Consider the following 27774-nt stretch of genomic DNA (forward strand, 5'->3'; position numbering starts at 1 on the left):
TTTCAAAATGCAAGCAGTCGTCGCTACTTCTTATGAAGAAGTTCTAGCGAGCAGATTGATTTTTGATGAAGAAACATTCGTGATTGGTTTAAGGTGTCACTGAGCGGAAGTGGAGAAGTTTAAATCACCTTTATTAAAATTTTCCGACTTATTGATTGTAAGTACTTAAATTGGACGTCAGATCTGTGGATCATTGCTGAATATTATAATCGTGCGGGTCGGGACAAAAGATATCCGAAACATATTTGGCACTGTAAAAATTTGTTCATACAAAAAGAGGATAAGGAAAATCTAGAGTTCATAAATAAAAATTTAGTTCGATGTTAAAAACGTGACGTCACTTGAAGCGAAATGGACCTGTTCAAAAGAAGGTCAAAGTCGTTTTTCGTAAGGAAAGGTCAAAACTACTATCACTTTGAGATTCTACGAACTAAAATGGAGGCTGTACATTACCAACTAAAAAAGTCGTCCTGTTACTAGCCTTCCTCTTCGTTTTCCTCTTTGGCAGTCATGAACATCTTCTGACAGAACTGCGTCACCTGGCGGAGGGCATTCTCGAACGATGCCGGTTTGTCCTTCCACGCCACCCCGACGTAGTAGACGGGAATGCCGGCCAGGGTCAATAGGACACCCATACCCACCTCGTAGGGGGCCACGTAGCACGGGATAACGATCAGGAATGCACAGATGATGACGAACAGCGTGGGAACCCACAGTGGGACCTTGATCGGCCGGTTGATGTCGGGTCGGGTGTAGCGGAAATACAGGACCGCACTTACCGAGAGCATGATGAAGAAGGACTCCACGATGCTACTGTAGGTGATCAGCACGTACACGTCGCTGATGAACAGGTAGAGCAGCGACAGCATGCACTGTAATGGATTTAGTACACGAGGTTTAGATTGCAGTTAATTTATTGTTGACGTTGGCACTTACGAGAAACACCAGCGAAGGCATCGGAGTGTACCGGTTGACGTTGATATGCGAGAGGATTTCCGGCATGTGGCCGTTGCGGGCGCCGACGAAGCACATCCGCGACGAGGTCATGATGTGCACGGACAGACCACCGAAGGCCGAGATGGCGACCAGGATGGGCATCACGAAGGCACCCCAGCCCATGGCTTTCTGGGCGAATGTCTGTGGATGAACGTGGAAGGGAGGGAAGAAGATTTGTAATGTTTGTATTGAATGGCAGTCGATAATGAATGGGAGCTTATTTTAGTACCAGAAAGGCTCGGATGCCACGGTCAACACAGAGTCAGCATGTAGAGAAATCATATTTTTGGAAGATGCAAATCAACTTTCATATAAGGGTGTGCTCCAATTATGGCCTACGGGAATTCCCATAGACAGAGACAAAGCTTATGGTATTGTTTGTATGGTGTTTTTGCGCTGGTTTGATTAATGGTTTTTTTTATCATACGGGTTAGCGAAAAATTATTTTCTCCGTTGTGTATCGTTGCATAAACACGTCAGCAATCAGCGAGAAGTGAAGTTCGTCGTGGAAATATCGTTTATAGTGTATATTTCGAGTTGTGAAATTAGTGCTGAATCAATTTCGTATCGGAAATCTTGTGCTTACTGCTGTGTTATTGTTATCAAGATCAGACGCACTGCTGAATCCACCTCCACCGTTGGAGCGACGAGCGTATTAGAGGCATCTCAACACGCGTGTTCAGTTGCTATCATATTCATCATGAGTTGTTCTGCTTGATGAAGAGTCCGTCTCCTGCATGGCTTTCTGTGATAGGATAATACACATGAGGTGCGCGAACACGAAGCTGAACAAGGCTTTTCTGAACATAATCCACTCAAGTCCGAACTTGTACTGGATGTGTGACGAGTGCGTAACTTTGAAATGTGCCAGATTTAAAACAACAGTCTCGTCGTTTGGAAGCGCAATCAAGTCTATTACCGAGAGGCAAGAAATTGCACATGCTGAGATCAGACAGGAAATGGCCAAACAAGGACAGCAAATTGCTCAGTTGACGAGACGAATCGCGTCATCCTCTCCGACAAATCTGGATTCCGGAAATATCACCCGTCAACCCCCATTGAAACGTCGCCGTGATGAAGCCCTACTGACTAGCAAACCACTTGTTGGTGGTACTAAAGCGGTGACTGATGCTGATGTTCGGACTGTTCCTGAGCCTGCTGAGTTGTTCTGGCTGTACCTCTCCCGTATTCACCCTAGCGTGAAACCGGAATCAATTGAGAAGCTAGTCAAAACTAGCGTTCAGTGCGAAGATCCGGTAAAGGTTGTGCCGCTTGTGAACAAGGGATCCGATACGAGTCGAAAGAGCTTTATTTCGTACAAGGTCGGTGGTTACAAAACTACGCGAAATTGCTTTGAGTTCGGATACTTGACACAAGTTCAAAAAACATGTGGTTGCCTCGTTTGAACACGCCGACCATCTCAATCTCTCCTGTTTCGGGTCCTTCGCATTATTCCAATCCCGTCGCCGGAATGGATGGCATCTAATTCCGAGTTACATGCAGCGTTGCACAATCGAAGCTGCAGCATCACTTGATGAAGTCGATTTTATTCCCAATTCCTGTAAACCAGAACGCACTGCCTGTCGCACTATGGGGGACCTCGTTCCGCTCGATCCGGTCGCGCACGCTGTTTCCAGTCATCATAGTCGTTCTGGCCCTGCGGTCGAGTATGGCGGTGAGGTCCCCCAACATTCATGTTCAGGCAAGTATGCTTCCAGTAGCAACAGGTATTTGTCTGATCAGTTTTCGAGTTCCAGTGTTACGCCTCTAGATACCAAATCCTTCACCGACTTCCTCCTGTTGAGTAGCATTTCTGTTGCCAACGGCATTAAACAACCACTGTACAGCATGAGTCACCAAACTTCACGCCCGGGTCGCACTATGGACTGCATTTTGGAAGCCCCTGGTTCCTCTAGTCCAGTCCCGCTGATTCCTGCCAGCGCTCATCACAGTCGTCCCGGTCCTGTGACTAGATGTGGTTCAGGGGTCTTCCAGCTTGCTTCAACAGGCAAGAACAAATGTGATCAAGACAATTCTTCGCCTGATATGCCTTCAGCACGTCTTGCATTTCCAATGTTGCCTATTTCAATCCTGAACATCACGGTCTGCAGTCCACCGATGACGGCTTCCTTTAAAGGGTGATACGGTCAAAATTTGGTCAAGGGAAAACGCGTGTAAATCGGTGAAATCGTTTATTTAAAAAATCAAATTAAATTTCTTTTTCAAGTTCAATTAGTATAAAATTCAGGAAAAATATTCAGTTAGGCTTCCGCTTTTCCAAATCCGAATTGCCGGGCCTTACGCTTGACCCCTGCCATCAGATTTTGTACAGCCACCTTGTCCACCTTCTTCGCCGCAGAAAGCCAGTTTGCCTTGAACTGCTGCTCGTCCTTAGCAGTTTTTTTGGTCTTCTTTAGGTTCCGCTTGACAATAGCCCAGTATTTCTCAATTGGGCGGAGCTCTGGCGTGTTGGGAGGGTTCTTGTCCTTGGGAACCACCTGCACGTTGTTGGCGGCGTACCACTCCATGACCTTTTTACCGTAATGGCAAGATGCCAAATCCGGCCAAAACAGTACGGAACAACCGTGTTTCTTCAGGAAAGGCAGCAGACGTTTATTCAAACACTCTTTCACGTAAATTTCTTGGTTGAAAGTCCCGGAAGCTATGAAAATGCTGCTTTTCAAGCCACAGGTACAGATGGCTTGCCAAACCAGATATTTCTTTGCGAACTTTGACAGTTTCATGTGCTTGAAAACATCTGCTACCTTTCCCCTTCCTTTTGCCGTATAAAACTCCTGTCCCGGAAGCTGCTTGTAGTCGGCTTTGACGTAGGTTTCGTCGTCCATTACCACGCAGTCAAACTTCGTCAGCATCGTCGTGTACAGCCTCCGGGATCGCGCTTTGGCCGTCGTATTTTGTTTATCATCGCGATTTGGAGTCACTACCTTCTTGTAAGTCGATAGTCCGGCTCGTTTTTTGGCTCGATGCACGGTTGTAGACGATACACCCAGCTTATTTGCGGCATCTCGGAGAGAGAGGTTAGGGTTTCGCTTGAAACTACCGGCAACTCTCTTTGTCGTCTCAGCGGCTTCCGGTTTTCGATTTCCCCCCGATCCAGACTTCCTGGCTGTCGACAAACGTTCCCCAAACACTTTAATTACATTTGTAACGGTTGATTTGGCAACTTTTAGCGATTTTGCCAACTTTGCGTGCGAGTAGCTCGGATTTTCGCGATGCGCGAGCAAAATTTTGATACACTGCTCTTCTTGCTTGGACGGCATTTTGACAACTGAAGAGTGAATTCCAAAATCAAAATAGGAGCAACATTCTCTACACTCACACCCTCAAAATGAGGGGTGTTCAGGTTTTTTAAATGCAAAATTGAAAGAAATACGTCAAGTTGATATTGACCAAATTTTGACCGTATCACCCTTTATAACACCGATTCTGAACATACTGCACCGAATCGTAGCTGCCACGTTTCTGAAACGCATTGCCTACCGCCCCATGGAAGCCCCTAAGCCTCTCAACGCAGTCGTGAGTTGCCCTGTGGTTGAGAACGGTGAGGGGATCTTCCAACCTTCGATTTCAGGCAAGTATGTGTTTATTGAAACCAATTCCTCGTCTGATCAGCCTCCACGTTTCAGCGCAACGTCTTCTTCACCACCGACTGAACCTTGCCTTCCCGATTGCCAACCTATGTTATCCGATGGACTTGTGGTGTAGTTATTATCAAAATGTTCGTGGCTTGCGAACTAAAATTGACGACTTATTCTTGACTGCTGTTGAGTCCAACTACGATGCAATAGTTCTTACCGAGAGCTGGCTAGATGATCGAATTCACTCAGCACAATTATTTGGAAGTAGGTTCTCAGTTTTTCGTAATGACCGTAGCCGGATGAACAGTGCCAAATCACGCGGTGGTGGCTGCGTTGAGAACCATATCAGTTCCATTGGTTCTGTATTGTCCCGATTACATCACAACGATCTCGCTCTGCTATTTGGCGACTATAACCAGTCTGGGCTTGTTTGGAATATTTCCGCGAATGATCATCCAACCATTGACATTCTTCGGTCGTACATGCCTGCTTCCTGCTGTGCTCTTTTGGATGGTTTTAGCCTGCATGGTTTAATGCAAATTAATTCTGTACCAAACAGAAACTCTTGGCTGCTTGATCTTGTGTTGGTGAACGAAGCCGCCGCACTTGAGTGCAATGTCGCTGATTCATCTAGACGCCGATCATGCAGCGTTGGAAGCATTCATCAATCGATCAGTTCCTGTTCTCTATGAAAACATTGTTGATGTACAAAGTCTGGACTTTCGTAGAACTGACTACGTCGCATTGAATCACTCACTGGCCCAGGCAGATTGGCAGTCGCTTGACTTGTGTTCGTCCATTGATGAAGCCGTTAACTATTTCGACGAAGTTGTTAGCCGAATAATAATATTGTGTGCCTCTGAGGAGATCTGCTCCAAAACCTGCATGGTCCAATGCTCGATTACAACACTTGAAGCGTGTGAGATCGAAGGCTCTTCGAAAATACAGCCAGTCCCGTAATCCATTCACCAAGCGATTATTTTCGTTAGCAAGTAATTGGTACCGAATGTACAACCGTTTTCTATACAAGAAGTACTCAAGACGTATGCAGACCAATCTCCGGCGTAATCCTAAGCTATTATGGACGTTTGTGAAGACAAAAAGGAAAGAGGATGGGCTACCGGTTGAGATTCATCTAAGCGATAAAAGAGCCAACACTTCTTTAGAGAAATGTAACCTCCTGGCTGAGCATTTCAAGAGTGTTTTCAACGATTCAACTGCATCGTTAAGCCAAGTTGCTGAAGGGATCAGAGATACTCCCAGTGACGCGTTCAGCTTTGATATTTTCACGGTCACATTGGACCTCGTCGGCTCTGCCATCCAGAAGCTGAAATTCTCGAACGCTGTTGGGTCTGACGGCATTCCATCGTCCATACTCAAAAGAAGCTCAACAGAGCTTTCTTCTCCGCTTTCAAAGCTGTTCAATATTTCGTTACAACAAGGTGTATTTCCCGCTCGTTGGAAATCTTCGTTCATGTTCCCGATTTTCAAGAAAGGAGGCAAACAAAATGTGGAGAATTACCGAGGAATTGCTTCACTTTGTGCCTGCTCGAAAGTATTCGAGATAATCATCAACGACGCTTTATTTGCCAGCTGTAGAAACTGCATTTCTCCTGATTCCATCCCAAACGTTCGGTCTCAACAAACCTCGCTCCTTTCATTTCCCTATGCCTACGGAATATGGAGGCAGGGGCACAGGTGGACGTCGTATACACGGATCTCAAGGCTGCTTTCGACCGGGTTGATCATGCCATTCTAATTGCCAAACTCGAGAAGCTTGGTGTTTCTCATGGACTCACTCGTTGGTTTGAATCGTATCTTACCAATCGAGAGCTTTGTGTGAAAATCGGGTCTGATCAATCGGAATATTTTTCAAACAACTCAGGCGTTCCTCAAGGCAGCAATTTGGGACCGCTGCTATTCTCCATATTCATTAACGAAATCGGTTTGATACTTCCAACTGGCTGCCGGTCATTCTATGCAGACGATGTCAAGATGTACGTGGTTGTGCGATGCTTCACTGACTGCCTGCGGTTGCAGCACCTGATCGATAGTTTCGAAGAGTGGTGCTCTAGGAATTTTCTCACCTTGAGTGTTCAAAAATGCAAGATCATCCCTTTCCATCGCAAGCTAAAACCTATTGCATTCAATTAAACGATCGATAACCAACCTCTGCAGCGTGTGGACAACGTTCGTGATCTAGGAATTACACTTGATTCTGCTTTGACATTTAAGCTACATTACACGGATATCATAGCCAAAGCTAACAGGCAATTCGGATTCATCTTCAAGATCTCTGATGAGCTTCGGGATCCTACCTGCCTGACAGCTCTATATTGTTCTCTAGTGCGATCGAGCTTGGAATTTGGTGAAGTAGTATGGTGTCCGTATGAAACAGTTTGGATAGCGAGGATCGAGTCTGTTCAGGAGAAATTCGTTCGTTACGCTCTTCGCCACCTTCCTTGGTACGATCCTACGAACCTTCCACCCTACGAAGATCGTTGCCAACTACTGGGTATTGAAACTCTGACTAATTGGTACACCCACCCTAGTACCGTCCCCCTATCTTGTGCAATCGCTCTTCAATGTTCATTAAATTAGCCTGCATCTTCATATGCGATATTGATTCCAGTTGAACTCCAGAGATTCAATTATAGGTCAGACACCGCCGGCAATTGCGGTCCGATGGAAAACGCGTCTGACAACAAGCAATCAGCAACTTGTTACCGATCGTCGATGACAAGTGAAAGTGTTTCAAATGCTAATTTGCTGCTGTGATGGTCAACAGAGACCGATGTGAATCATCAATCAAGGAAGCACATGGAAACTTACCACGGCGATGGCGTCCGAGGAGAGAATTTGCTGCGGCGACAGCACGGCAACGTAGGCCATATTAGCCAGCACGTAGATACCGGTGACCAACGGAAGGGAGATGTAGATCGCCCGCGGGAGATTCTTGTACGGATCACGCAGTTCCTCGGTCATGAAGTTGAGATAGTTCCTGTGGAATAAATCACCATTCACAATAACGAATTTCCGCTGGATTTAAATCGTTTCCTTACCATCCAGCGTACGAGAAGATACCGGAGTAGAATGCAACCGCCAGCTTGCCCGGGTCGGTTTCCGTGTTCTCGAATGCATTTTCGAAATTTTCCGTTCCTCCGAGCCACATCCACACCACACCGACTATGATGACCAGCACCAGGGCACCGATCTTGGTGAACATGAATATGTTTTGCATTTTGGTCGTCACCCGCACGTCGTACGCATTGATGTAGGTGAGCGCACAGATCGTGACCGCGGCGAACATCTGCAGCCCTATCGTCGGTACGGAACAACCGGCGGCGAACAGCGGCTGGAACACGTAACTGGCAAAGGTCAGGCCCATGATGGCGTTGGTGCTCGGTCTAAAATCGATATACAAAATTAAAATCCTACCCCCCTTTGGTCGAATTTAAAACTACTCACACAAAAATCACCGTCGCATCCCACAGATACAGGAAGGCCGGCAGGGGACCGTACGCTTCGTAAATGTAGGCATAATCTCCTCCGGATTTCGGTATCGCCGTGCCCAACTCGGCATAGCACAGTGCTCCAATCATCGACAGTAGCCCACAGGTCACCCAAATCACCAGGGAAGTCCCCACGGCGCCAACCTCCTGTAGGACACCCTTCGGCGAAATGAAGATTCCGGAACCGAAGATAATCCCCAAGATGATGGCCACTCCCTCCATCAGGCCCAGTTCTTTCTTCATTTTGACTCGCTGCTCACCTTCAGACCCGCTGGTGACGCCATTCTCGATCGATGGTAAACTCTCGCTACCCGGACTGACCAGCACATCTTCCGTCGGCGAGTGCAGCTCCAGGGCCGCCGTTCGTTGCTTCAATACCATTTTCTAATCTACCTTACTTAGATAACTTATTGTACTTTGATTGAAACTGGGCTCGCACTGCTCTATGACTGGATTGGCGCGCTCATCGAAGACCCTAGAAGCGCCAATCAGGTCGTCTTCGTCGTCGTCGTCGTCGTCTTGGATGTGAGATGTGGGATGGACCTGTAAGTTTGAGAAAGAGAAAAAATGGCAATGAGAGAAACGATAAAAAATGCAATATGTTTGTTATATCACTCTTAGATCGGAGGAACCCCCCGCTAAACTTAACCGGCTCGAACCGGTATTGCGATGGGTTGCTTGGTGGATGGAGGGCGCACGTACGTGGCGAAGGGAGTAGGTAATCGGAGCCGAGCTGGCTGAGCATGAGCATCGATACAAATGCATAATAATAATTCTCGAGAATGGGGCCTCTGAGGGGGAAGGCAAGCATCGAGGTCTTTTTTATGTTTATTAAATTCCTGTCCGACTAATGGATTTATTATCATTCTCGAGGATGATTGTTCAACGGACGGTGGAAAATTTTGCCGGGAATTCGTCTCGCTCGGGTCTCGGGCCGTCGAGTCTGATTGCATTCTGTTTTTTTTTTTTAGTTATGACGACAATGATGTTGCGCGAAATGGTAGATTTAGGGAAGATAGTGTGTGATGAAGGTTATTTGAATGATATTTTTCTGTGATATAACTCATTTTTGGATTGTACCGAGACAATCATTGTTGTTATTCACATCGTCGTGATTTTGCGCTGTTAAATTTGATGATTTTATTTATCACACGGGCTATCGTTCTTCGTTTTTCCCGTTCTGTAGACTTGCAAAATTTTACCGGTTGTTAGTGGAAAGATTTGGAGCATATTCCGTGTTGTGAAAACAGTGAAAAAGTTATCTTATCGGTCATCTTGCAGTGTTTACAGTTGTGTTATATTGTCGATATTAGACGCTCCGCAGAATCCAACTCCTCCTTGCGTATTAGAGCATCTTCATCGCTGTTTCTAAATTACATTTTGAAACTGAGTCAGCATGACTTCCACCTGTGACCAATGCGCTAAACCAGTTGAACAAGGCTAGTCTGAATATTGTCCACACTAGCCCGAACTTGTTTTGGATGTGCAAATAGTGCGCGAAGCTGATGAAATGTGCCCGGTTCAAAATTGCTATTTCGTCGTTTGGTAGAGCGATTAATTCTATCACCGAGAAACAGGAAATCGTACACGCTGAGATCGCTCAGCTGTCGAAACGAATCACATTGACAACTCCAACACACTTGAGTTCCGGCGATCTTATGCGTCAACCGCCATTAGAACAGCGCCGCGATGAAGGCTCGCTCACCAGCAAAGTCACTTGTTGGTGGTACTAAAGCAGTAATGGATGACAATGTCTTTACCGAGGTCCTCACTATCCCTGAACCCACCGAGCTGTTTTGGCTGTACCTTTCTCGTATTCATCCTAGCGTGAAATCGGAATCAATCGAGAAGATGGTCAAAGGTTGTGTACAGTGCGATGATCCGATTAAGGTTGTGCCGCTAGTTAAAAAAGGATCCGACATCAGCCGTATGAGTTACGTATCGTACAAAGTCGGATTGGCTCCCAAACTACACTTACATCGGATACATGGTCGAAAGGAATTTTGTTCCGTGAATTTGAAGACGGTTAAAAAAACATGTGGATGCCTCGTTTGAACACGCCAGCCACCACGATCTCTCCTGTTCCGGGACCTTCCGAGCTCTCAACTCCCATCTCCGGACTAGACCCAGTATGCTGATTCAGAATTGAATATAAATCAGAACGCACTGTCTGCCGCATTATGGGAGACATCGAACCACTCGATCCAGTCGCGCTAGCTGTTTCACGCCATCAAAGTCGTTCTATTTCCTACCATCAGCGTCGTTCTGGACCTGCGGTCGAGTTCGGTGGTGGGGTCAGTAATTTTCCTGATCAGCTTCCGCGTTCCAGTGCAACGCCTCAAGCATCTGCCGGCTGTTTCCAGTTGAGAAGCACTTCTGATACTGCTCATTCATAACATCCGCTTTACTGTTCGAACAATCCTAATTCAAGGTTGCAAAGACTCATTTCAGCTAAAACAATGTTTTTCTAAATTATGAAATAATTAGATGCCATGATCAAATTATGAATTGGTAGGATACAAGAAGAGGTTGCAAAGAATGTGTTTGACATATTAAACCTGTTTATTTCACTTCATGAGAGTCACAATCAGCGATTTTTCACAAACTCACTCACTCACTCACTCACCGATCAGCAAATCGCTGATTGTGACTCATAGAAAGCAAAATTTACAGGTTTTATGTTTCCAACGCATACTTTGTAACCTCTTCTTGTAAGTTACAAGTAAAACATGCCATCATACCATCTTTTGGTTTTATTATTCCGAAAAACATTATTTTAGCTGAAATGAGTCTTTGCAACCTTGTCCTAATTCATCTCCGGGACGCACAATAGACCGCTCTTTGGAAGCTCCTGGTTCCTCCAGCCCAGTCGTGCCGATCCCTGCCAGCGTTCAGCATAGTCGTCCTGGACCTGTGGCTGGATATGAATCAGGAGTCTTGCACCTTGCCTCTACTGGCAAGTACAATCAATATATTGAATATTCACTGCCTGATGCCGATCAAATTTTCAGCAATTCGGACTATGTTAGTCAGCCCCCAATCCCTCCGTCTCAGTCCTGCCATCAGCAGCCTTCGTTCATCATAGTCGTTCCGGACCTGCTGTCGGATGTGGAGAGGGGGTCTTCCAACCCACTCACTATGGCGAGTATCCAATGAGACTTGATGATAGTCAGTTATTGCTTGATGTATCTGTGATTTCCAGGGAGAGCAGTCGTTCGATTCCTTGCCGGAAGCAGGACGTCGTGATCTTCTACCAACACACGGGTGGAATGAATTCTGATGTTGAAGAGTACCGCCTAGCTGTATCGGATTGTTGCTACGATGTAATTGTCCTGTGCGAAACGTGGCTCGCTTATCGAACGCTTTCCGTCAAGTCTACGAGGTCTTTCGTTGCGATCGGAATCCTAACAACAGCTGTAAATCTACTGGTGGAGGTGTCCTTGTAGCTGTCCGTGCACGGCATACAGCGTGGCTGGTTGGAGGCAAAGGCCATCGAGAACGATTCATGGAACTCTGTGGAGCAGGTTTGGGCAGCCATCAATCTGGGTGATCGCACACTATTTCTATGCGCTCTGTACATTCCACATGATCGAGTCCGGGACAACGAACTCATCGATACTCACTGTTGGTCAGTTTTCACAGTTATCGAAAGTGCCACTCCAGTTGATGAGATAATCATTTTTGGTGACTTCAATCTGCAAGTCGTTTCGTGGAGTCCATCTCATAGCGGATTATTGTACCAAGATCCTGATGGATCTACATTTCACGCAGGATCTATTAGCCTTCTTGACAACTACAGCGCAGCGACGCTTTATCAAATTAACCATGTAGCTAACGAAAATGATCGTAGTTTGGACCTCTGCTTCGTGAGCACAGAGGACAGGGATCCATTAATTTCCTCGGCTCCTTGTACACTAACTAAGCTAGTTCCACATCACCCTCCTCTAATTGTCACTGCTGATTCACAAATTCGTGCTTGATTTAGACGATTATCCTGCTACGGTTTCTTATGACTTCCGTAAAGCTGACCACCGTAGCATCATAGATGTATTGTCTAGCATGGTATGGGAGAACCTCCTTGATCCAGATGACGTTGAGGCTGCAGCGCAAACCTTTTCACATGTCTTGGCATATGTCATTGACAGACACGTCCCGAAAAGAACTCACCACAAAGTGTCTCACCCTCCCTGGCAGACGAGAGAGCTACGTAGGTTGAAGTCAATCAAGAGAGCAGCATTGAGAAGATTTACGAAGTATTGCACGCTTCCTCTGAAACTACATTATGTGAGGTTGAATCACATGTATCAGCGAGTCAGTCATGAATGCTTTTCAAGTTTCCAACGGAGCATCCAGCGCAAACTTAAGCTACACCCGAAATCCTTTTGGAACTACGTGAACGAACAACGCAGGGAATCCGGCCTCCCATCGTCTATGGAATTCAACGGAGAAGTTGCTGCCACTGTTAAGGATATATGCCACCTTTTTTTTCCGAAAAGTTTGCCAGTGTATTCACTAATGAGATACTAACTGACGACCATATTAACCTGGCTGCCAGGAACGTTTCAGTAAATGATCAAACGCTGGGTGCAATTGATCTTAATGCTGAGATGATTTCTAAGGCCGCGACTCTGCTCAAGTCATCCTTCAATCCTGGACCTGATGGAGTTCCATCTGTATTTTTGAAGAGACATTGTTAATTCCGCTTTTTCGCCTGTTTCGAATGTCTCTCTCCAGTGGGATATTTCCATCTTGCCGGATAACTATCGAGGAATTACATCGTTAAGTGCCGTTTCGAGCTAGCGATTATGGAACCGTTGCTGTCCCATTGCAAGTAGTATTTTTTTTTTATTTCCATTTCGTCAAGCCAGTGTAGACTACATACAATGATTATTACATTGTTTACTTACATACTATGCATTAATTCTATTCTGTTTTAGCTTAGTTTTTATTTGCTGCTTGGACATAGTGATGTCAATAGTTCCGCAATGCAAATTATATAGGCGCATCATTCGATTGATTGGGCTATTTTTTGCATAGTTTGTTCTGTACGATGTTTCTGAAAATAAATTCCGTGTTCTAAGATATCGACAAGGTGTGTAAAAGTTTAATTGTGCGAGAATTTCTGCCGAATCTATGCGCATTGAAATAATGTCGTTGATGAAGAAAAGCATTGCAAATTGGCGGCGCTCCTTAAGTGTTTGTATATTGATGAGCATGCAGCGCGCTTCATAAGATGGTAATGGAAAAGCAGTCCAATTCAATTTACGTAAAGCATATAAAAGGAATTGTTTTTGGACAGAGTCTATGCGTTCTTCGTGTATGGAAATGTATGGATTCCATACTAGGTGGCAGTATTCCAGAATTGGCCTTACATATGTGGTATATAATAGCTTAATAGTGTATAGGTCTTCGAAATTATGACTGAACCTTTTGATGAAGCCTAACATTCTGTTTGCTTTACTAATGATAGTATTATAATGTTCTATAAAAGTTAGTTTGGAGTCTAGGATTACACCTAGATCTCTTACAATTTTGCTTTTTTCTACTATTTGGTTGCCTAATGATATTTCAATATGCGGTGTTTCAATTTTTCTGCTAAATGCTATAGCAGTACATTTTTTTTACGTTCAGTTGAAGTAGACTTTTACTACACCAGGTGTGGAATATATTGATTTCATTCTGGAATTCTTCTGCATCGCTAGAATTACTTATTTCCATAAAGTGCTTCATGTCGTCTGCATATACAAGCAATTTTATTGTTTTAAGTATGTAGGAAATGTCGTTTATGTGTTTATGTGTGACTAAAAGAAGTGGGCCTAAATGAGAACCCTGGGGTTCCCCAGAGGTGACTGAAATTGGCTTTTTTTTTTTTTTTTTGGTAATCACAGTGACAGCAACTTGCTAAAACTCTACACTGGACCCCTTTTATTGATAAATTTTGCTTCTATGAGCCTCTATTTTAAATCAACACATATACGTTTCTAGGCTATGGTGCCCGTTTGGTCACTGTTGTTTTTGTGCTGATCCAAATAGTTTTGATAATATAATTGCGCATTCTTGTTTTTTTAAAAGGTTGATTTTCGTCCCAGTCTTGTCTTCTGTCGTCACTTATTTTGTCCTTTTGTCTTGTGTACTAACCCCCACTTGTCTTGTTTATTGTGTCAACTTGTGTCTATTGTCCTTTCCCATCTGTTATTCTGTCATGACTAATTTCATTGATATATAAAAATAGTAATATCAATTACAGGACAATATGGTTGTTTCTCGATTACTTCTTCAAAGGGAAGCACCAGCTCCTGCAAACAATGCATCCGATCATCGATCCGGCGAAACCGGCAGCTCGCGCACGCCCACCAACACCACTACCAGGTAGAGGAAAATCTCCCTATCTGATGATAGTGCCAGCCCGCGTGGGCGAGCCACCAGTTAAGCCAAATCGACGACCAAACGCACCGCCTACAAAAGCCGATACGCTCCCTTGAAAAAGTTATCGAGATTTCTACTAATTAATGAATTATTGACAATTACCTCTCATGATCCTTGGCTCTGATTTTAACTTACCACTTTTTGATTATTTATCAAATACCTCTCCCAGAATATATAACTCCCCGATGGTTTTTGGTCTCATTTGGATTGGTCCTGAATTTGTTTGACATCCTGTTCGAAGTAATTCTTTGAGTTCCAGCTTGTGCGTGTCTCACGTCATATGATTCCCCATTCATAAAGATAATGGGTTAAAAGGGAGTAAAACATACATAAAGGTAGATTAGTATTAGTTGTACTTGATCCAAACAATAGAAAGAAGTATAGATGACTTAGTAGAAAAATAAAACTAATATATAACTAAAAGTGCAATGGATAAGTCTAGATAGAGCTGGAACCAGTTCGCAACAGCCCCTGCAAACAATGACCCCTCTCGATGACCTCCCGGAAGCCATAGCTCTCCCTGGCAAACCGACATCACCACCGAGTAGAGAAAGACTACTCCTACCCGATGGATATGTTGTCCTGTGTAGGCGTGCCCTGAATTCCGAGAAATCCACGAGAGAAGCCACTGTTCACAAAGGCTGCCACGCCCCAATTCCAGCTCTATCTAAAGGGTGATACGGTCAAAATTTGGTCAATATCAACTTGACGTATTTCTTTCAATTTTGCATTTAAAAAACCTGAACACCCCTCATTTTGAAGGTGTGTGTGTGTAGAATGTTGCTCCTATTTTGATTTTGGAATTCACTCTTCAGTTGTCAAAATGCCGTCCAAGCAAGAAGAGCAGCGTATCAAAATTTTGCTAGCGCATCGCGAAAATCCGAGCTACTCGCACGCAAAGTTGGCAAAATCGCTAAAAGTTGCCAAATCAACCGTTACAAATGTAATTAAAGTGTTTGGGGAACGTTTGTCGACAGCCAGGAAGTCTGGATCGGGGGGAAATCGAAAACCGGTAGCCGCTGAGACGACAAAGAGAGTTACCGGTAGTTTCAAGCGAAACCCTAACCTCTCTCTCTCCGAGATGCCGCAAATAAGCTGGGTGTATCGTCTACAACCGTGCATCGAGCCAAAAAACGAGCCGGACTATCGACTTACAAGAAGGTAGTGACTCCAAATCGCGATGATAAACAAAATACGACGGCCAAAGCGCGATCCCGGAGGCTGTACACGACGATGCTGACGAAGTTTGACTGCGTGGTAATGGACGACGAAACCTACGTCAAAGCCGACTACAAGCAGCTTCCGGGACAGGAGTTTTATACGGCAAAAGGAAGGGGAAAGGTAGCAGATGTTTTCAAACACATGAAACTGTCAAAGTTCGCAAAGAAATATCTGGTTTGGCAAGCCATCTGTACCTGTGCCTTGAAAAGCAGCATTTTCATAGCTTCCGGGACTGTCAACCAAGAAATTTACGTGAAAGAGTGTTTGAATAAACGTCTGCTGCCTTTCCTGAAGAAACACGGTTGTTCCGTACTGTTTTGGCCGGATTTGGCATCTTGCCATTACGGTAACAAGGCCATGGAGTGGTACGCCGCCAACAACGTGCAGGTGGTTCCCAAGGACAAGAACCCTCCCAACACGCCAGAGCTCCGCCCAATTGATAAATATTGGGCTATTGTCAAGCGGAACCTAAAGAAGACCAAAAAAAACTGCTAAGGGCGAGCAGCAGTTCAAGGCAAACTGGCTTTCTGCGGCGAAGAAGGTGGACAAGGTGGCTGTAAAGGGTGTCCACGATGAAATTGCCACACTATGAAATTGCTCTAACTTTTTAACCGTTGGGTAGAATTTAATGAAAATTTGGGTGGATTTAGTTCATAGTGCATTATTTACATCCTGCAAGTTTTAAAGTCCTGTGATCAAAACTCGCGGAAATGGAGTTGAAAGAACAGCTCGTGCGTGATAATATCTTGCGCATTCATCACGAGAACAAGGATCTGTCGCATCGTTCCATCGCTAAAACGTTGGGAATCGCGAATTCCACGGTGTCGCGAGTGATTAAGCGGTTCGAGGAACGGTTGACCACCGATCGGAAGCCCAGAAGTGAAGGAAAAAGTATTCCGTACAACACCAAAAATCACAACCGCGTAGTTGGGGCCTTCAACCGAAATCCGAACGCCTCCGTTAGGGATGTGGCTAAGAAGCTGCACCTAAGCCGAAGTTTTGTCCAGAAGGCCAAAACTAAGGCTGGGCTTCGAACGTTCAAGGTACAAAAGGCCCCTAATCGCAACGAGAAGCAGAACAAGTCCGCCAAAACCCGTGCCAGGAAGTTGTACCTCAACATGCTGACGAAAGTTGAATGCTGCATCATGGACGACGAAACATATGTGAAGGCCGACTTCAAACAGATCCCCGGCAACCTGTTTTTCACGGCCAAGGATAAGTTCAGCGTTCCGGAGCATGTCCGCACTCAGAAGATGTCCAAATTTGCGAAGAAATTCCTGGTTTGGCAAGCCATTTGCACGTGCGGGAAGCGGAGTGCACCTTTCGTGACCCAGGACACGATGAACGGACAGGTGTACATAAAAGAGTGCCTCCAGAAGCGGCTGCTTCCTCTCCTGAAGGCCCACAACGTCCCAACAATCTTCTGGCCGGATTTGGCCTCATGCCACTACTCCAAGGACGTGCTGAAGTGGTATGCGGACAATAAGGTCAATTTCGTGCCGAAAATGTTCAACCCTCCCAACACTCCGGAGCTCCGCCCCATCGAGAAGTACTGGGCGATTATGAAGCAGCACCTTCTTAAACGACCTAAGGTAGTGAAGACAGTCGAGGAACTGAAGAAAGTATGGGTTTACATGCAAAAAACGGTTGATTCACAGGTTGTGCAGAATCTTATGGCCGGGGTTAAGGCCAAGGTGCGGGCATTTGCGTATGGACTGTAAATAAAATACGAGTAAAATGGTAAAATGAAGTTTAATAGTTATTTCTCAATCCCTGAAAATTTGATGGCAATCGGATGAAAACTCGAATTTTGCGAATCAATTTTGTGTGTGGCAATTTCATCGTGGACACCCTTTACAAAATCTGATGGCAGGGGTCAAGCGTAAGGCCCGGCAATTCGGATTTGGAAAAGCGGAAGCCTAACTGAATATTTTTCCTGAATTTTATACTAATTGAACTTGAAAAAGAAATTTAATTTGATTTTTCAAATAAACGATTTCACCGATTTACACGCGTTTTCCCTTGACCAAATTTTGACCGTATCACCCTTTAGACATAGAATTAAGTGAATTTTGTTACAAACAAAGAACAATGAATTATCGACTCCGTAAAGCTTTAACGATTGAACCCTTCAAATAAACTAGATAAAAAAACGTCAAGGAGCAAAAACTAGCCATGTGCAGGGAGGAATATTGTGCATAATTATGATGCGATTCTTAATAAAATATAAACACATAAAAAATGTGTCTTAAATAAAAAATTGAAAAACGCGTAATTTTAAAGAAATCCCAACTTTTATGTTTAGGATGTTACCATTAGAGGCTGTTCCTTAACTACGTAGACAGTTTTTTTTGAAATTCTTGCCACCCCCCTCCCCCTGTGTAGACAATTGTCCATACACAATTTTTAAAAGTTTTATCGGCCGTGGATAATTGCCAACCCCCCCTAAACTGTCTACGTAGTTAATAAATAGCACATGAACATGAATGAACATTATGAACTTCACTGCTATTTACAGAATTGCAAAATTAATATCTACAACTTTGCTTAAGACACCATATCAATCGAACAAACCGTTTCAAACAATATTTACATTTTAACTCATGAGTACTGTTTTTACACAGGCCCTGTTGGAAAAGTAGTCGCGACCCAATATGAAGAATTGACAGCATAACTTTACATTTTTACTAATAAGGACTGTGAAAAATTTCAACTAAATTGGAAATGATCGTTCAGGATCGATTCGCGAGCGTTCGTGGAATGCCTCATTTGAAAAAAATGAAGAGTTACCCTAAAATAATATTGCAGATTTGGAAAGTGTAATAAATTTCCTATAAGAAGTGCCCAATAGTTTAGGATTGCAGTAGCTCAAAATGATTTGGTGAGCGACTATATTGCGTGACGTTACAACGTTTTACACGTCTCAACTACACTACTCAGCAACTACTAACCAAAACGTTTCGAGCTACTCAAATCAGAAACCCTTGATCAATTCTTATAGGAAATTTACGGCCCTCTCCAAATCTGCAATAATGTTCAGGGGTTACTTTTCATTGTTTTTATGTTAAAGTACTAAAACTATAAAAAAAAAACAGGCGAAACCCGTTGTAATGTCACGTAGAATGTGTCATATTGAGACTTATTGATTTTTCTTGGTTCACCCGCCACGCAAGATTCAAAATAATCGAATTTTAGCTCAAATGCTAATGATTGTCCATAACAAACAATTCAAGACCAACAATTGAAAGGGCCTTAACTCCATTTTGTAAACAAACCTCGCGAACCGAAACCTTCATTCGCAAACCTAAACCACAAAGGAGAATTTCCCCTACCTGTTCAGTATGTTGGTTTGCCTTTGCGGACTTCGGTTCGCGAGAAAATGGCCTTACAAGGTTTGTTTACAAAATGGAGTTAAGGCCATTTCAATTGTTGGTCTTGAATTATGCAAACATTCATGCAAATGGAAGAAGGCCGTGTCTGATCGATTCATCATTTGTCGTGGAACTGCTCATAAATGAAAAAAAAGAAGCTAGATCCTAGGCTAGAACTAACAGCCAAAATATGATTAATTGTAATCCTGTTCACTTGGCGTAATTATTTGTGACAACATTTGCCGGATCATCTTTTCGTTTCTTATCGTTCTTAGAGGCACAGATGTGGCTCGCTGGTATTGCCATAAACGGCATTAACATTCGCACAAATCCTCCACCAATCATTCTGAACCATGCTACGATGTACTTGCCCATAATCGCATGCCCGTCTCATGTATGATTGTTTTTTGTCCATATGGGACAGTTATTCGATTAGTGCTAGTGTCATTCGGCAATGGTACTATTTACACGAAAGGTCTGCTAGTCCCACCATCCCACTAGAGACGTATTGCGATCGTACGAACAAACATGTGCCAGTCCGTGGGAAACTAACTTGTCTCACTTCATTCGAAGAAGTAGATTATTGCTTTTAATTATTGAGAAGCGAGAAAAACATTTAGATTGACCGCAGTTGTTCCATGTCGCCAAGCAACCCGGGTGACAGTATGACAGCAAGGCATTGACCCAGAACGAAGAACCGTTTTTCTAGCTTTATTTGCGATTGGGATAGGCTTACCGCCAGTTGTCATTCAGCTCGTTCAGTGTACCACATTGGTAACTGGAGCACGAGTCGGCTTCCATCACGTGTGTCAGTTAATTTTCGAACTTCACTGACAACGATCCTTTTTTGTTTGTTTGACTGGTCCCTTATCAAAGCTCGTATGCCGAAATTAAAAATTTCAGCCCATCCCGTGAGCACTTAAATAGCCGAATATTATCAGTAAATACACATGTTAAGGTCACCGTCCGTGCAAGGCTTAGCTTCCTTTTGCTAGTCGATTAGTTGCCTAACTGCGAAGTAGACCAGCGGGAGTTGTCGGGCAAATATTTATCAATTGAGAGCGGTTGACACCAAAGTTCAAGATCATCAGAACAATTAACTCATTCTGTGGCTTCGACGATCGGGTGTCGGTTTTGTTTTGTTTTTTCGGTCGGCCCTTATTTCCCGGCTTCCAATTTGCTTCCAACAAAGAAGTCATTTCTTTGTCCACAATGCCCGGCATCAGCTGTTTGTTTATGACGATTTTGGTCGGTCTTTCACTTGCACCCACGCGATCGGTAACGTTACGCGAATAACCGGTTATACGCTGTAATGACGATCGTAAGCGAGGCGCCAAACTTTTGAATGTGGGTCATTTGAAAGCGTCGTGGCTCGTCATCGCCGGTGATTGGCGCGATGTTCAGTACCTGCCTAATACATTTTTATCAATGATGTCTAAAGAATGACAAATAGATGCGATGCAAATTAACATTCGGATGATAACTCATGCCACGGTTCTTCTCGGTGGGGAGTTCTGAATCATAATTGCGCCTGTTCCAATTAGCTTCCGCCCGTGTGTCGTTTTGCTCAATTAACACGCTATCGGTAGGCATAGTTGATTGGTTTATTTCAGGAAAGTGTGGTGATTTTTTTAGCAGATCGAGAATTTTCTTCGCGTATCTAACTTTTTGAAGTTCCAAGATTGGCTTTTCGTGTTTGTTTCCGATCCAATTGTGTTTCAGATTTTTTTTTTAGGTCAACTCTTCTGACTCTGATGACGCTTGGCATTTGAGATTCATCTGTGAAGCCGAGAATGGAAAATTTTCCTTATGTGATAATGAACAGGAACAACACGGACTTGTTCTATATGATTGCGTTCAAATGTTTGCTGAACAGTAATTGCAGGGCTGGACCATGTTGAAGAAATAAGTAACCAAATAGTGACTTATAGTTGTAAAAAAGTTACTGCCTAAGATACATAAGAGATGAAAATTATAGCAAATTCGTTTATTATCGGGGTTGGAACCAGTTCGAAACCGAACTTTTTGTCAGTGCGAACCTCAACCTGAGCTAGGTTTTAAAAACAAACGAGCAAACTGACGTTTGTCAGAAAACAAGCAGACCCAATCCTGATACCCGATCCAGGTTGGAACTGAATAATAAACGAATTCACTATTAGTCGTTCTGATGGCATACCAAATAAATGTTTGATGTTTTAGACTTATTCAATTAGATTCTCATGAACACTTTAATATGTACGATAGGAACCTTTAAAGCGAAAGATTCAAAAGAAAGTATAGGACTAAACCTCCAAGCTTCTACTACCTGATAAAACCGGGAATTCGCAGGGAATTTTGTTTTTTTTCTGAAAATACCTGGAAGTCTCAGGGAGTCTTATTAATTTTGGTTCTAGAATATGCATATTTCACACAAATTTTATAAATTTTTAACTGAAAAGCTATAATACTTCAAGTAATATTAAAGAATCTGGAGTCAAATTCCCTGCACAGTTTTAAGGCTCATGGAATTTTATTATAATTTCCAAGGACCTCATTCCACGGAAGACCTGGGAAAAAAAATTTATGAGAAAAACATCAACTGCAATCTGCTTTCATTGTACGTCTGATGAATTTTAAACTTCGTGTGAAGCCTAAGTCTGAGATGTAAACTCCATGCGAATTTTCATGAGAAATCTCCGTTGAATATGGAATGGACTATTCTGAGGTTTTCATAACTACTTGAAAGTTTCCAAAATATTCCTGAATTTAACTTCTCTAAACTTTTTCTGACTTCCTAAAGCTTCCACAATTTTCCCAACGATCATGAATCTTCTCTGAACTGTTAATCATGAAGAGATCAATATCTTTCTCGAAGTTCTCGAAACTTCTCTAAAGTGTTTGCAGTTCTCATGAAGCTTGTTGTACTACCATGAATTTAATTGAACTGTTCTTAAAATGTTTAAGCTTGCGTGAGCTTCTGGACCTATGTGAAAACCTCAATAATTTTCTTAACATCTCTAAAGTTCACTGAAAATCTGGGAACTTCTTGATATTTCCCACTAATTTAGAGAAACTAATGGAACTGAACTCCCCTGGAATTCCCTTTGTTTTGGGGCTTTACTAAACTTATTTGAGATGCTTCTCGAAATGTTTCTAACCTCTTAAGACTTCCGCAGCTAAATAATCAATATAGTTCTAGGATTTTCACTGAACATCTCAAGATTTGTCTGAAGCTCAAATTATAGAAACTAATTCACAGCTTCTTCAATAGCCTACAGTTTCCTGATGTTTTTAAAAAATACCTAAACAAATTCTCAATTTCCTTAAAATTCTCTAGACTGCCCTGCTTTAGATTTTTTTTAAAGAACCCATATTTTACTGGAATTGATTGAATTGCCTTTAAGTTCTACAATTTTCCTTAAGTTTTATAAAGTTTTTTAACGCTCACGGAATTTGGCCTTAAATCACTAATTTTCCCTGCAAGAAGTTTTCAATGATTACCTTAATTTCTCTTAATTGATCAAATGTTCCGGTAAATTTTCTGATATATATTTATATTCCCTAAAGCTTCTAAAGTTTTCGGATCAATCAAAGAATTCTCGGAATATCCCATAATTCTAAGGAACTCCTTGTAAGTCGCTACGAATTTCCTTAAGTTAATGTGATTTTTCTGATGTTATCTGATCGTCCTCGAAGTACTCGGAACTTCACTGAAAATAATGAAACAATCTAAAAATATCAAAATTTCTTAGAAGTTTTTTAATTAATGGAACTTCGTTGATGTTCTCTAATCAACTTAGCTAAATTTTCGAATTTTCTTTAGATCTTGAAATTTCCATGATATAACACCATTGAAATACTCTTACATTTTCCGGATGTTCATATAATTTTTATTGCGTTCCAAAAATTTTCTCTGAGCGAACCAAAGTTTCCGGAAATTTCGATTTCGGCAATTTCCTTGAAATTGTTTGAACTACCCTTTATTTCTCACATCTGTCTTGCCGTCTTAATGTTCTCGGAGCTTCCCTAAAACCCTCAACTCTAATGAAGATCTCGGTTCTGCTTTAAAATAAATGGAATTCTCGTGAACACCTTTAAACTTCTCTGGAATTCTCTGGATTTCTGTGAAGTTTCTGAAATATTTCTAAAGTTTTCATAAATATTCTAAAGGTCTCTGTACTGAATCTGTCGGAACATCTTAAGGGTTCTCGATATTATTTCAGCACCTCATGGAACTGTCCTGAATTTGTCTGATGATTTGTGTTTGATCTCTGGAATTCCTCGAAGATCTCTAGATCTAGCTTTTCTGGGATCAATAGAACTTCATTAAAGTTTCCACATTTTTGTTAGTACGAAACGTCAAGCCATTAAAAATGTTGTGATCTTAGACTTACTAAAATGAAGTAAGTGTTCAACTTCAACCTTTAATGGATTTGAGAGTAAAGCTGTTCCTTTAAAACTGATTGTCATTTCTTAAAAACGTTTGCATTAAAAACATATTTTTAACGCATTTCATAAATAGCATTCTTATTACAAACCTGGAAATTATCCGCCAAAGTGATGGAAAAACTTGAAAAACTCCGGGAACTTTATCTTGAAATAAATTCAAGTTTGAAATAGTGACATACACGAAAAAATGACTTTAGTGACTTGGCCTTTAAAAAGAGACTAAGTCACTAACAAGTGACTCGCTACCAGCCCTGTCTCCGCAGAATCGCTTCATTCCGAGCAATATCATTTTCGTGTAAATCATCGTGTTTCTTGTTATCGAGTCACGATGAACATTCATCTTTTCAAACATGACTGGACTATCACTTGTTTCGTTCGTCAAGTGCTTCAGCTCATTTCATTTGAAGCAAAGGCTTGTTTCATTTGACTCAATTAATGACTCGAAAACTGCTTCATTCGTTTTTTTCCACTTTCACTTCAATTCGGCTCGGGGCTCATTCACGACCTGACGACGCAGGCATCAAAATATAGTATCCGGATAGTTTCCGCACAATATTTTATATTAAACGAAAAATTAAATTAACGAGGCCATTCTGGAGTCCAAGATGGCAGCCATCGGGGTCAGGGAAAGTCTCAAATACCCTACAATACGGGTAAAATCGAAATTCGGCCGAAAATCGATATTCGACGTTATTTTGGAATCCAAAATGGCGGCCATCGGGTTTCAGAAAGTGTCAAATACCCTACAATAGGGTATTTTCGCAACGGGGATACCGCGTAGATGCTGAAAATCGATATCCGACGCCATGTTGGAATTCTAGATAGTGGCCATTGGTTTTATGAAGTGTCAAATACCCTAAGATATGGTTATTTTCGGAACGGAAACAACGCGTAGATGCCAAAAATCGATATCCGACGCTATGTTGGAATCCAATATGGCGGCCATCAGGATTCAGAAAGTGTCAACTATCCTACAATATGGATGTTTTCGGAACGGGGATGCCGACAATCGATATTCGACGTTATTTTGGAATCCAAGATGGAGGTAATCAAGTTTCAAAAAAAAAACGTGTCAAATACCCTAAGATATGGGTATTTTCGGTACGGAGACAACGCGTGGCTGCCGAAAATCGATACCCGATGCTATGTTGGACTCGAATATGGCGGCCATAGGGTTTAAGAAAAAGTGTCAAATACCCCACAATATGGTTATTTTCGGAACAAGGACAACGCGTAGATGCCAAAAATCGATATCCGACGCTATGTTGGAATTCAATATGGCGGTCATCAGGGTTCAGAAAGTGTCAAATACCCTAAGATATGGGTATTTTTGGAATGGGGACAACGTGTGAATGCCGAAAATCGATATCCGATGCCATTTTGGAATCCAATATGGCGGCCGTCAGGTTTCACAAAAAGTGTCAAATACCCTAAGATCTGGGTATTCCGAACGAGGACGATATTCGATGCCACTTGTAGGCTATTTGACACTTCTTCTGAAATCGGAGCCACCATCTTGAATTTCAAGATGGCGTCGGACATCGATTTCTTTCTTCTAGATGCTAGCCCGATTCCAAAAAACCCACATTGATCGGTATTTGACAGTATTTCACAGTTTTTCTGAACCAAAACTGACATCTTGGATTTAAAGACGGCGTGACATCAATTTTCGGCACCTACGTCTCATCCCCATTCTGAAAATAACCATATTTTAGGATATTTGACACTTTTCCGCAAATCGGAAGCCGCCATCTTGGATTTCAAAATGGCGTCGGATATCGATCGACCGGCTTCTAGGCGTTACGCTGATTCTAAAAAAAAACGTTTGTATGGGTATTTGATAGAATTTACAACTTTTTCTCAAACCGGAAGCCGCCATCATGGATTTCAAAATGACGTCGGATATTGATTTCCAATATCCAGACGTCACCCCGATTCCAAAAATACCCATATAGAGATTTTCACGTCCGGTTGTATTGGTGCGATATGTGAGAGCGTGTTAGTGAATATCCGAGAAAATACATAACAAATCGATGTCAAACTCAGTTTGACAGATCTACTTTCATACATTTTTTAGGTTAGCCAGGGGAAAATAATAAACAATTAGGCGTTACTCCCGCTAGTGTGCGAGCGTTAAACGTTACTAATTTCAAAAATACCTATATTGATGGGTATTTGACCTAATCTGAAATCGGAAGCCGCCATCATGGATTTCGAAATGGCGTCACATATCAATTTTCGATCTGTTCACTTCATACCGTTTACAAAAATACCAATATTGATGTGTATTTGACTGTATTTCCACTTTTTCTTAAATCGGAAGCCGCCATCTTCGATTTCAAAATGGCGTCGGATATCAATTTTCATCCTCTAGACATCATCCCGATTCCCAAAATAAATAGTATTTGACAGCATTTCCCACTTTTCTTAAACTGGAAGCTGCCATCTTGGATTTAAAAATGGCGTCGCATATCAATTTTCGATCCCTAGACGTCACCCCGATTCAAAAAAATACCCATATTGATGGGTAAACAATGATAAATTTGACCGACAATGATAAATTTGGCATCCACGTGCACGGATCTATGCGCATACGCTTAAAATGAACCAAAAGTCATAAAAACTGCACGAATTTGGATCGAACAGCTTCGCTTCAATGCAAAAGTAAGTTCATTTGACAATGAAAGAAGAAATGAATACTAGTCAAGCCGCCGGCGTCGGTGGTGTAGTGGTAAGCGTGACTGCTTTCTCACCCCAATGGGTCTGGGTTCAATCCCAGCCGAGGTCGGTGGGATTTTTCTGAGGCATAAAAATCTCTGGTCACGTCTTCCTTCGGAAGGGAAGTAAAGCCGTTGGTCCCGGCCCATGTGTGTTGAATGGGTGCGATATGCTACGCAGGTGTGGAAGCTGCCTTCCTGCACATTCGGTTGCCTTCAATGGATGGCAATCGATGTTGCGGACCGATGTTAAAATAAAGGAATGAATGAAACTAGTCAAGCCAAAACAAACAGCATGAAAACTGATCGAAAGTGGTTCTGTTGATGTTGACGGGGCTCTGCTCGAAGAGAAGACAGAATGACTTTCAATTGAAAGTGATGGTTGACAGCTTCATCGTCGCTTGACGATTTTCGATTGAAAGTTGCTTTGTGGGGCCCTGATAGCTACAGACCAGCCTATGCAGGTACACATTAGCTGCATAAGGCAGTTTTTGGCTGTATTTACTCCATGATCTGAGTAGAGGTCCTTGGCTTGGCGATTTTCACACCCTTAGAAGCAATGTTGAAAATATTCACCAAAACTCACTATGACTGACGAACTTTTCCCTTGTTAACTAACCTTCGTGAAATATCGTGAACTTTTTCAACCTTGCTTGGAAGTTCTTTTCTGACTGTTTCCGAACTCAACACCAGGGGCAGAAATTCACCCAGTTCTCCTTCATCTTACATATGAAACACTTGTCTTTAATCCCTTTATATATTTATTCCCTTGAGCACAATTTGGGACCCAACTCCGCAAAAATATTATTCCGGATAGTACGCTTAACCAAACGCTAATTCACGGCCAGATTCCTAAATTCCTATGGTGGGAAATCGGAGGCAGGGGGAGTAAAACCATAGAGGTAACTATAAGACTAGAAGTCGGGTGCTCAACTTTTTGACTCTCTTCGGTCCCAAGCTAATCAATTCAGCCCTCGAAACATAGGAAAATCTAATAACCCCTCATTTTATCTGTCAAACTTTCATAGCGAATCAAAATAAACATTGTGTAGTAGTAGAATTTTGACTAGAATAGGGTACGTTAATCGATTTGCTTGGGACCAATAGGCTAGTCAAGTAGTGAGCCAATTTAAAATCGTTAGTTTCGTATTGATTGTTGGTAAAACCGTTGGTCAGCGGTCCATGAGGTAGGGTCCACGTATGGGAACTACCTTCTTAGTACGGAAAACAAGATCGACGGAAAACAAATCAAGGGAAACAGTAGATAGAGAAAGTTCTGAAGAGGATAGGTTGATAGCTCCGCTAGAGTACGGCAGTGTGAAAATTAGACAGAAGTTTAAATTGAGCGAAGGGCCATTGATGCGACAATACTAATCAAATGCGCACTTCTTCTATTTATTTATTTGGAGGGAAAAGCCCACACTAGTGGGCGCAAAACCTCATCAATTCAGTAGCAACAGATAACATGGAATCCTACAGATACATTTGCTTGAACTAAGTCCTA

At 42.6% G+C, this 27774-nt stretch overlaps 1 protein-coding gene across 1 annotated transcript in view; it reads right to left on the reverse strand.

Annotated features, from left to right (window-relative positions):
* Nucleotides 1-473: 473 nt before the first annotated feature.
* Nucleotides 474-27774, reverse strand: part of gb (genderblind) — a 48874-nt gene continuing 21573 nt past the window's right edge. Inside the window, exons 2-6 of the mRNA XM_065236435.1 lie at nucleotides 8064-8650; nucleotides 7658-8002; nucleotides 7428-7596; nucleotides 937-1137; nucleotides 474-872 (exon numbers count right to left, since the gene is read on the reverse strand). Of these exons, the coding sequence (XP_065092507.1) occupies nucleotides 477-872; nucleotides 937-1137; nucleotides 7428-7596; nucleotides 7658-8002; nucleotides 8064-8488 (1536 nt within the window). The 5' untranslated portion in view covers nucleotides 8489-8650 and the 3' untranslated portion in view covers nucleotides 474-476. The remainder of the gene's footprint in view (nucleotides 873-936; nucleotides 1138-7427; nucleotides 7597-7657; nucleotides 8003-8063; nucleotides 8651-27774) is intronic.

This window comes from Ochlerotatus camptorhynchus, unplaced genomic scaffold (genome assembly GCF_037179485.1).
Source record: "Ochlerotatus camptorhynchus isolate MF236.1 unplaced genomic scaffold, CSIRO-AGI_Acam_v1.1 ptg000550l, whole genome shotgun sequence".
In the NCBI taxonomy this organism is placed as follows: Eukaryota; Metazoa; Arthropoda; class Insecta; order Diptera; family Culicidae; genus Ochlerotatus; species Ochlerotatus camptorhynchus.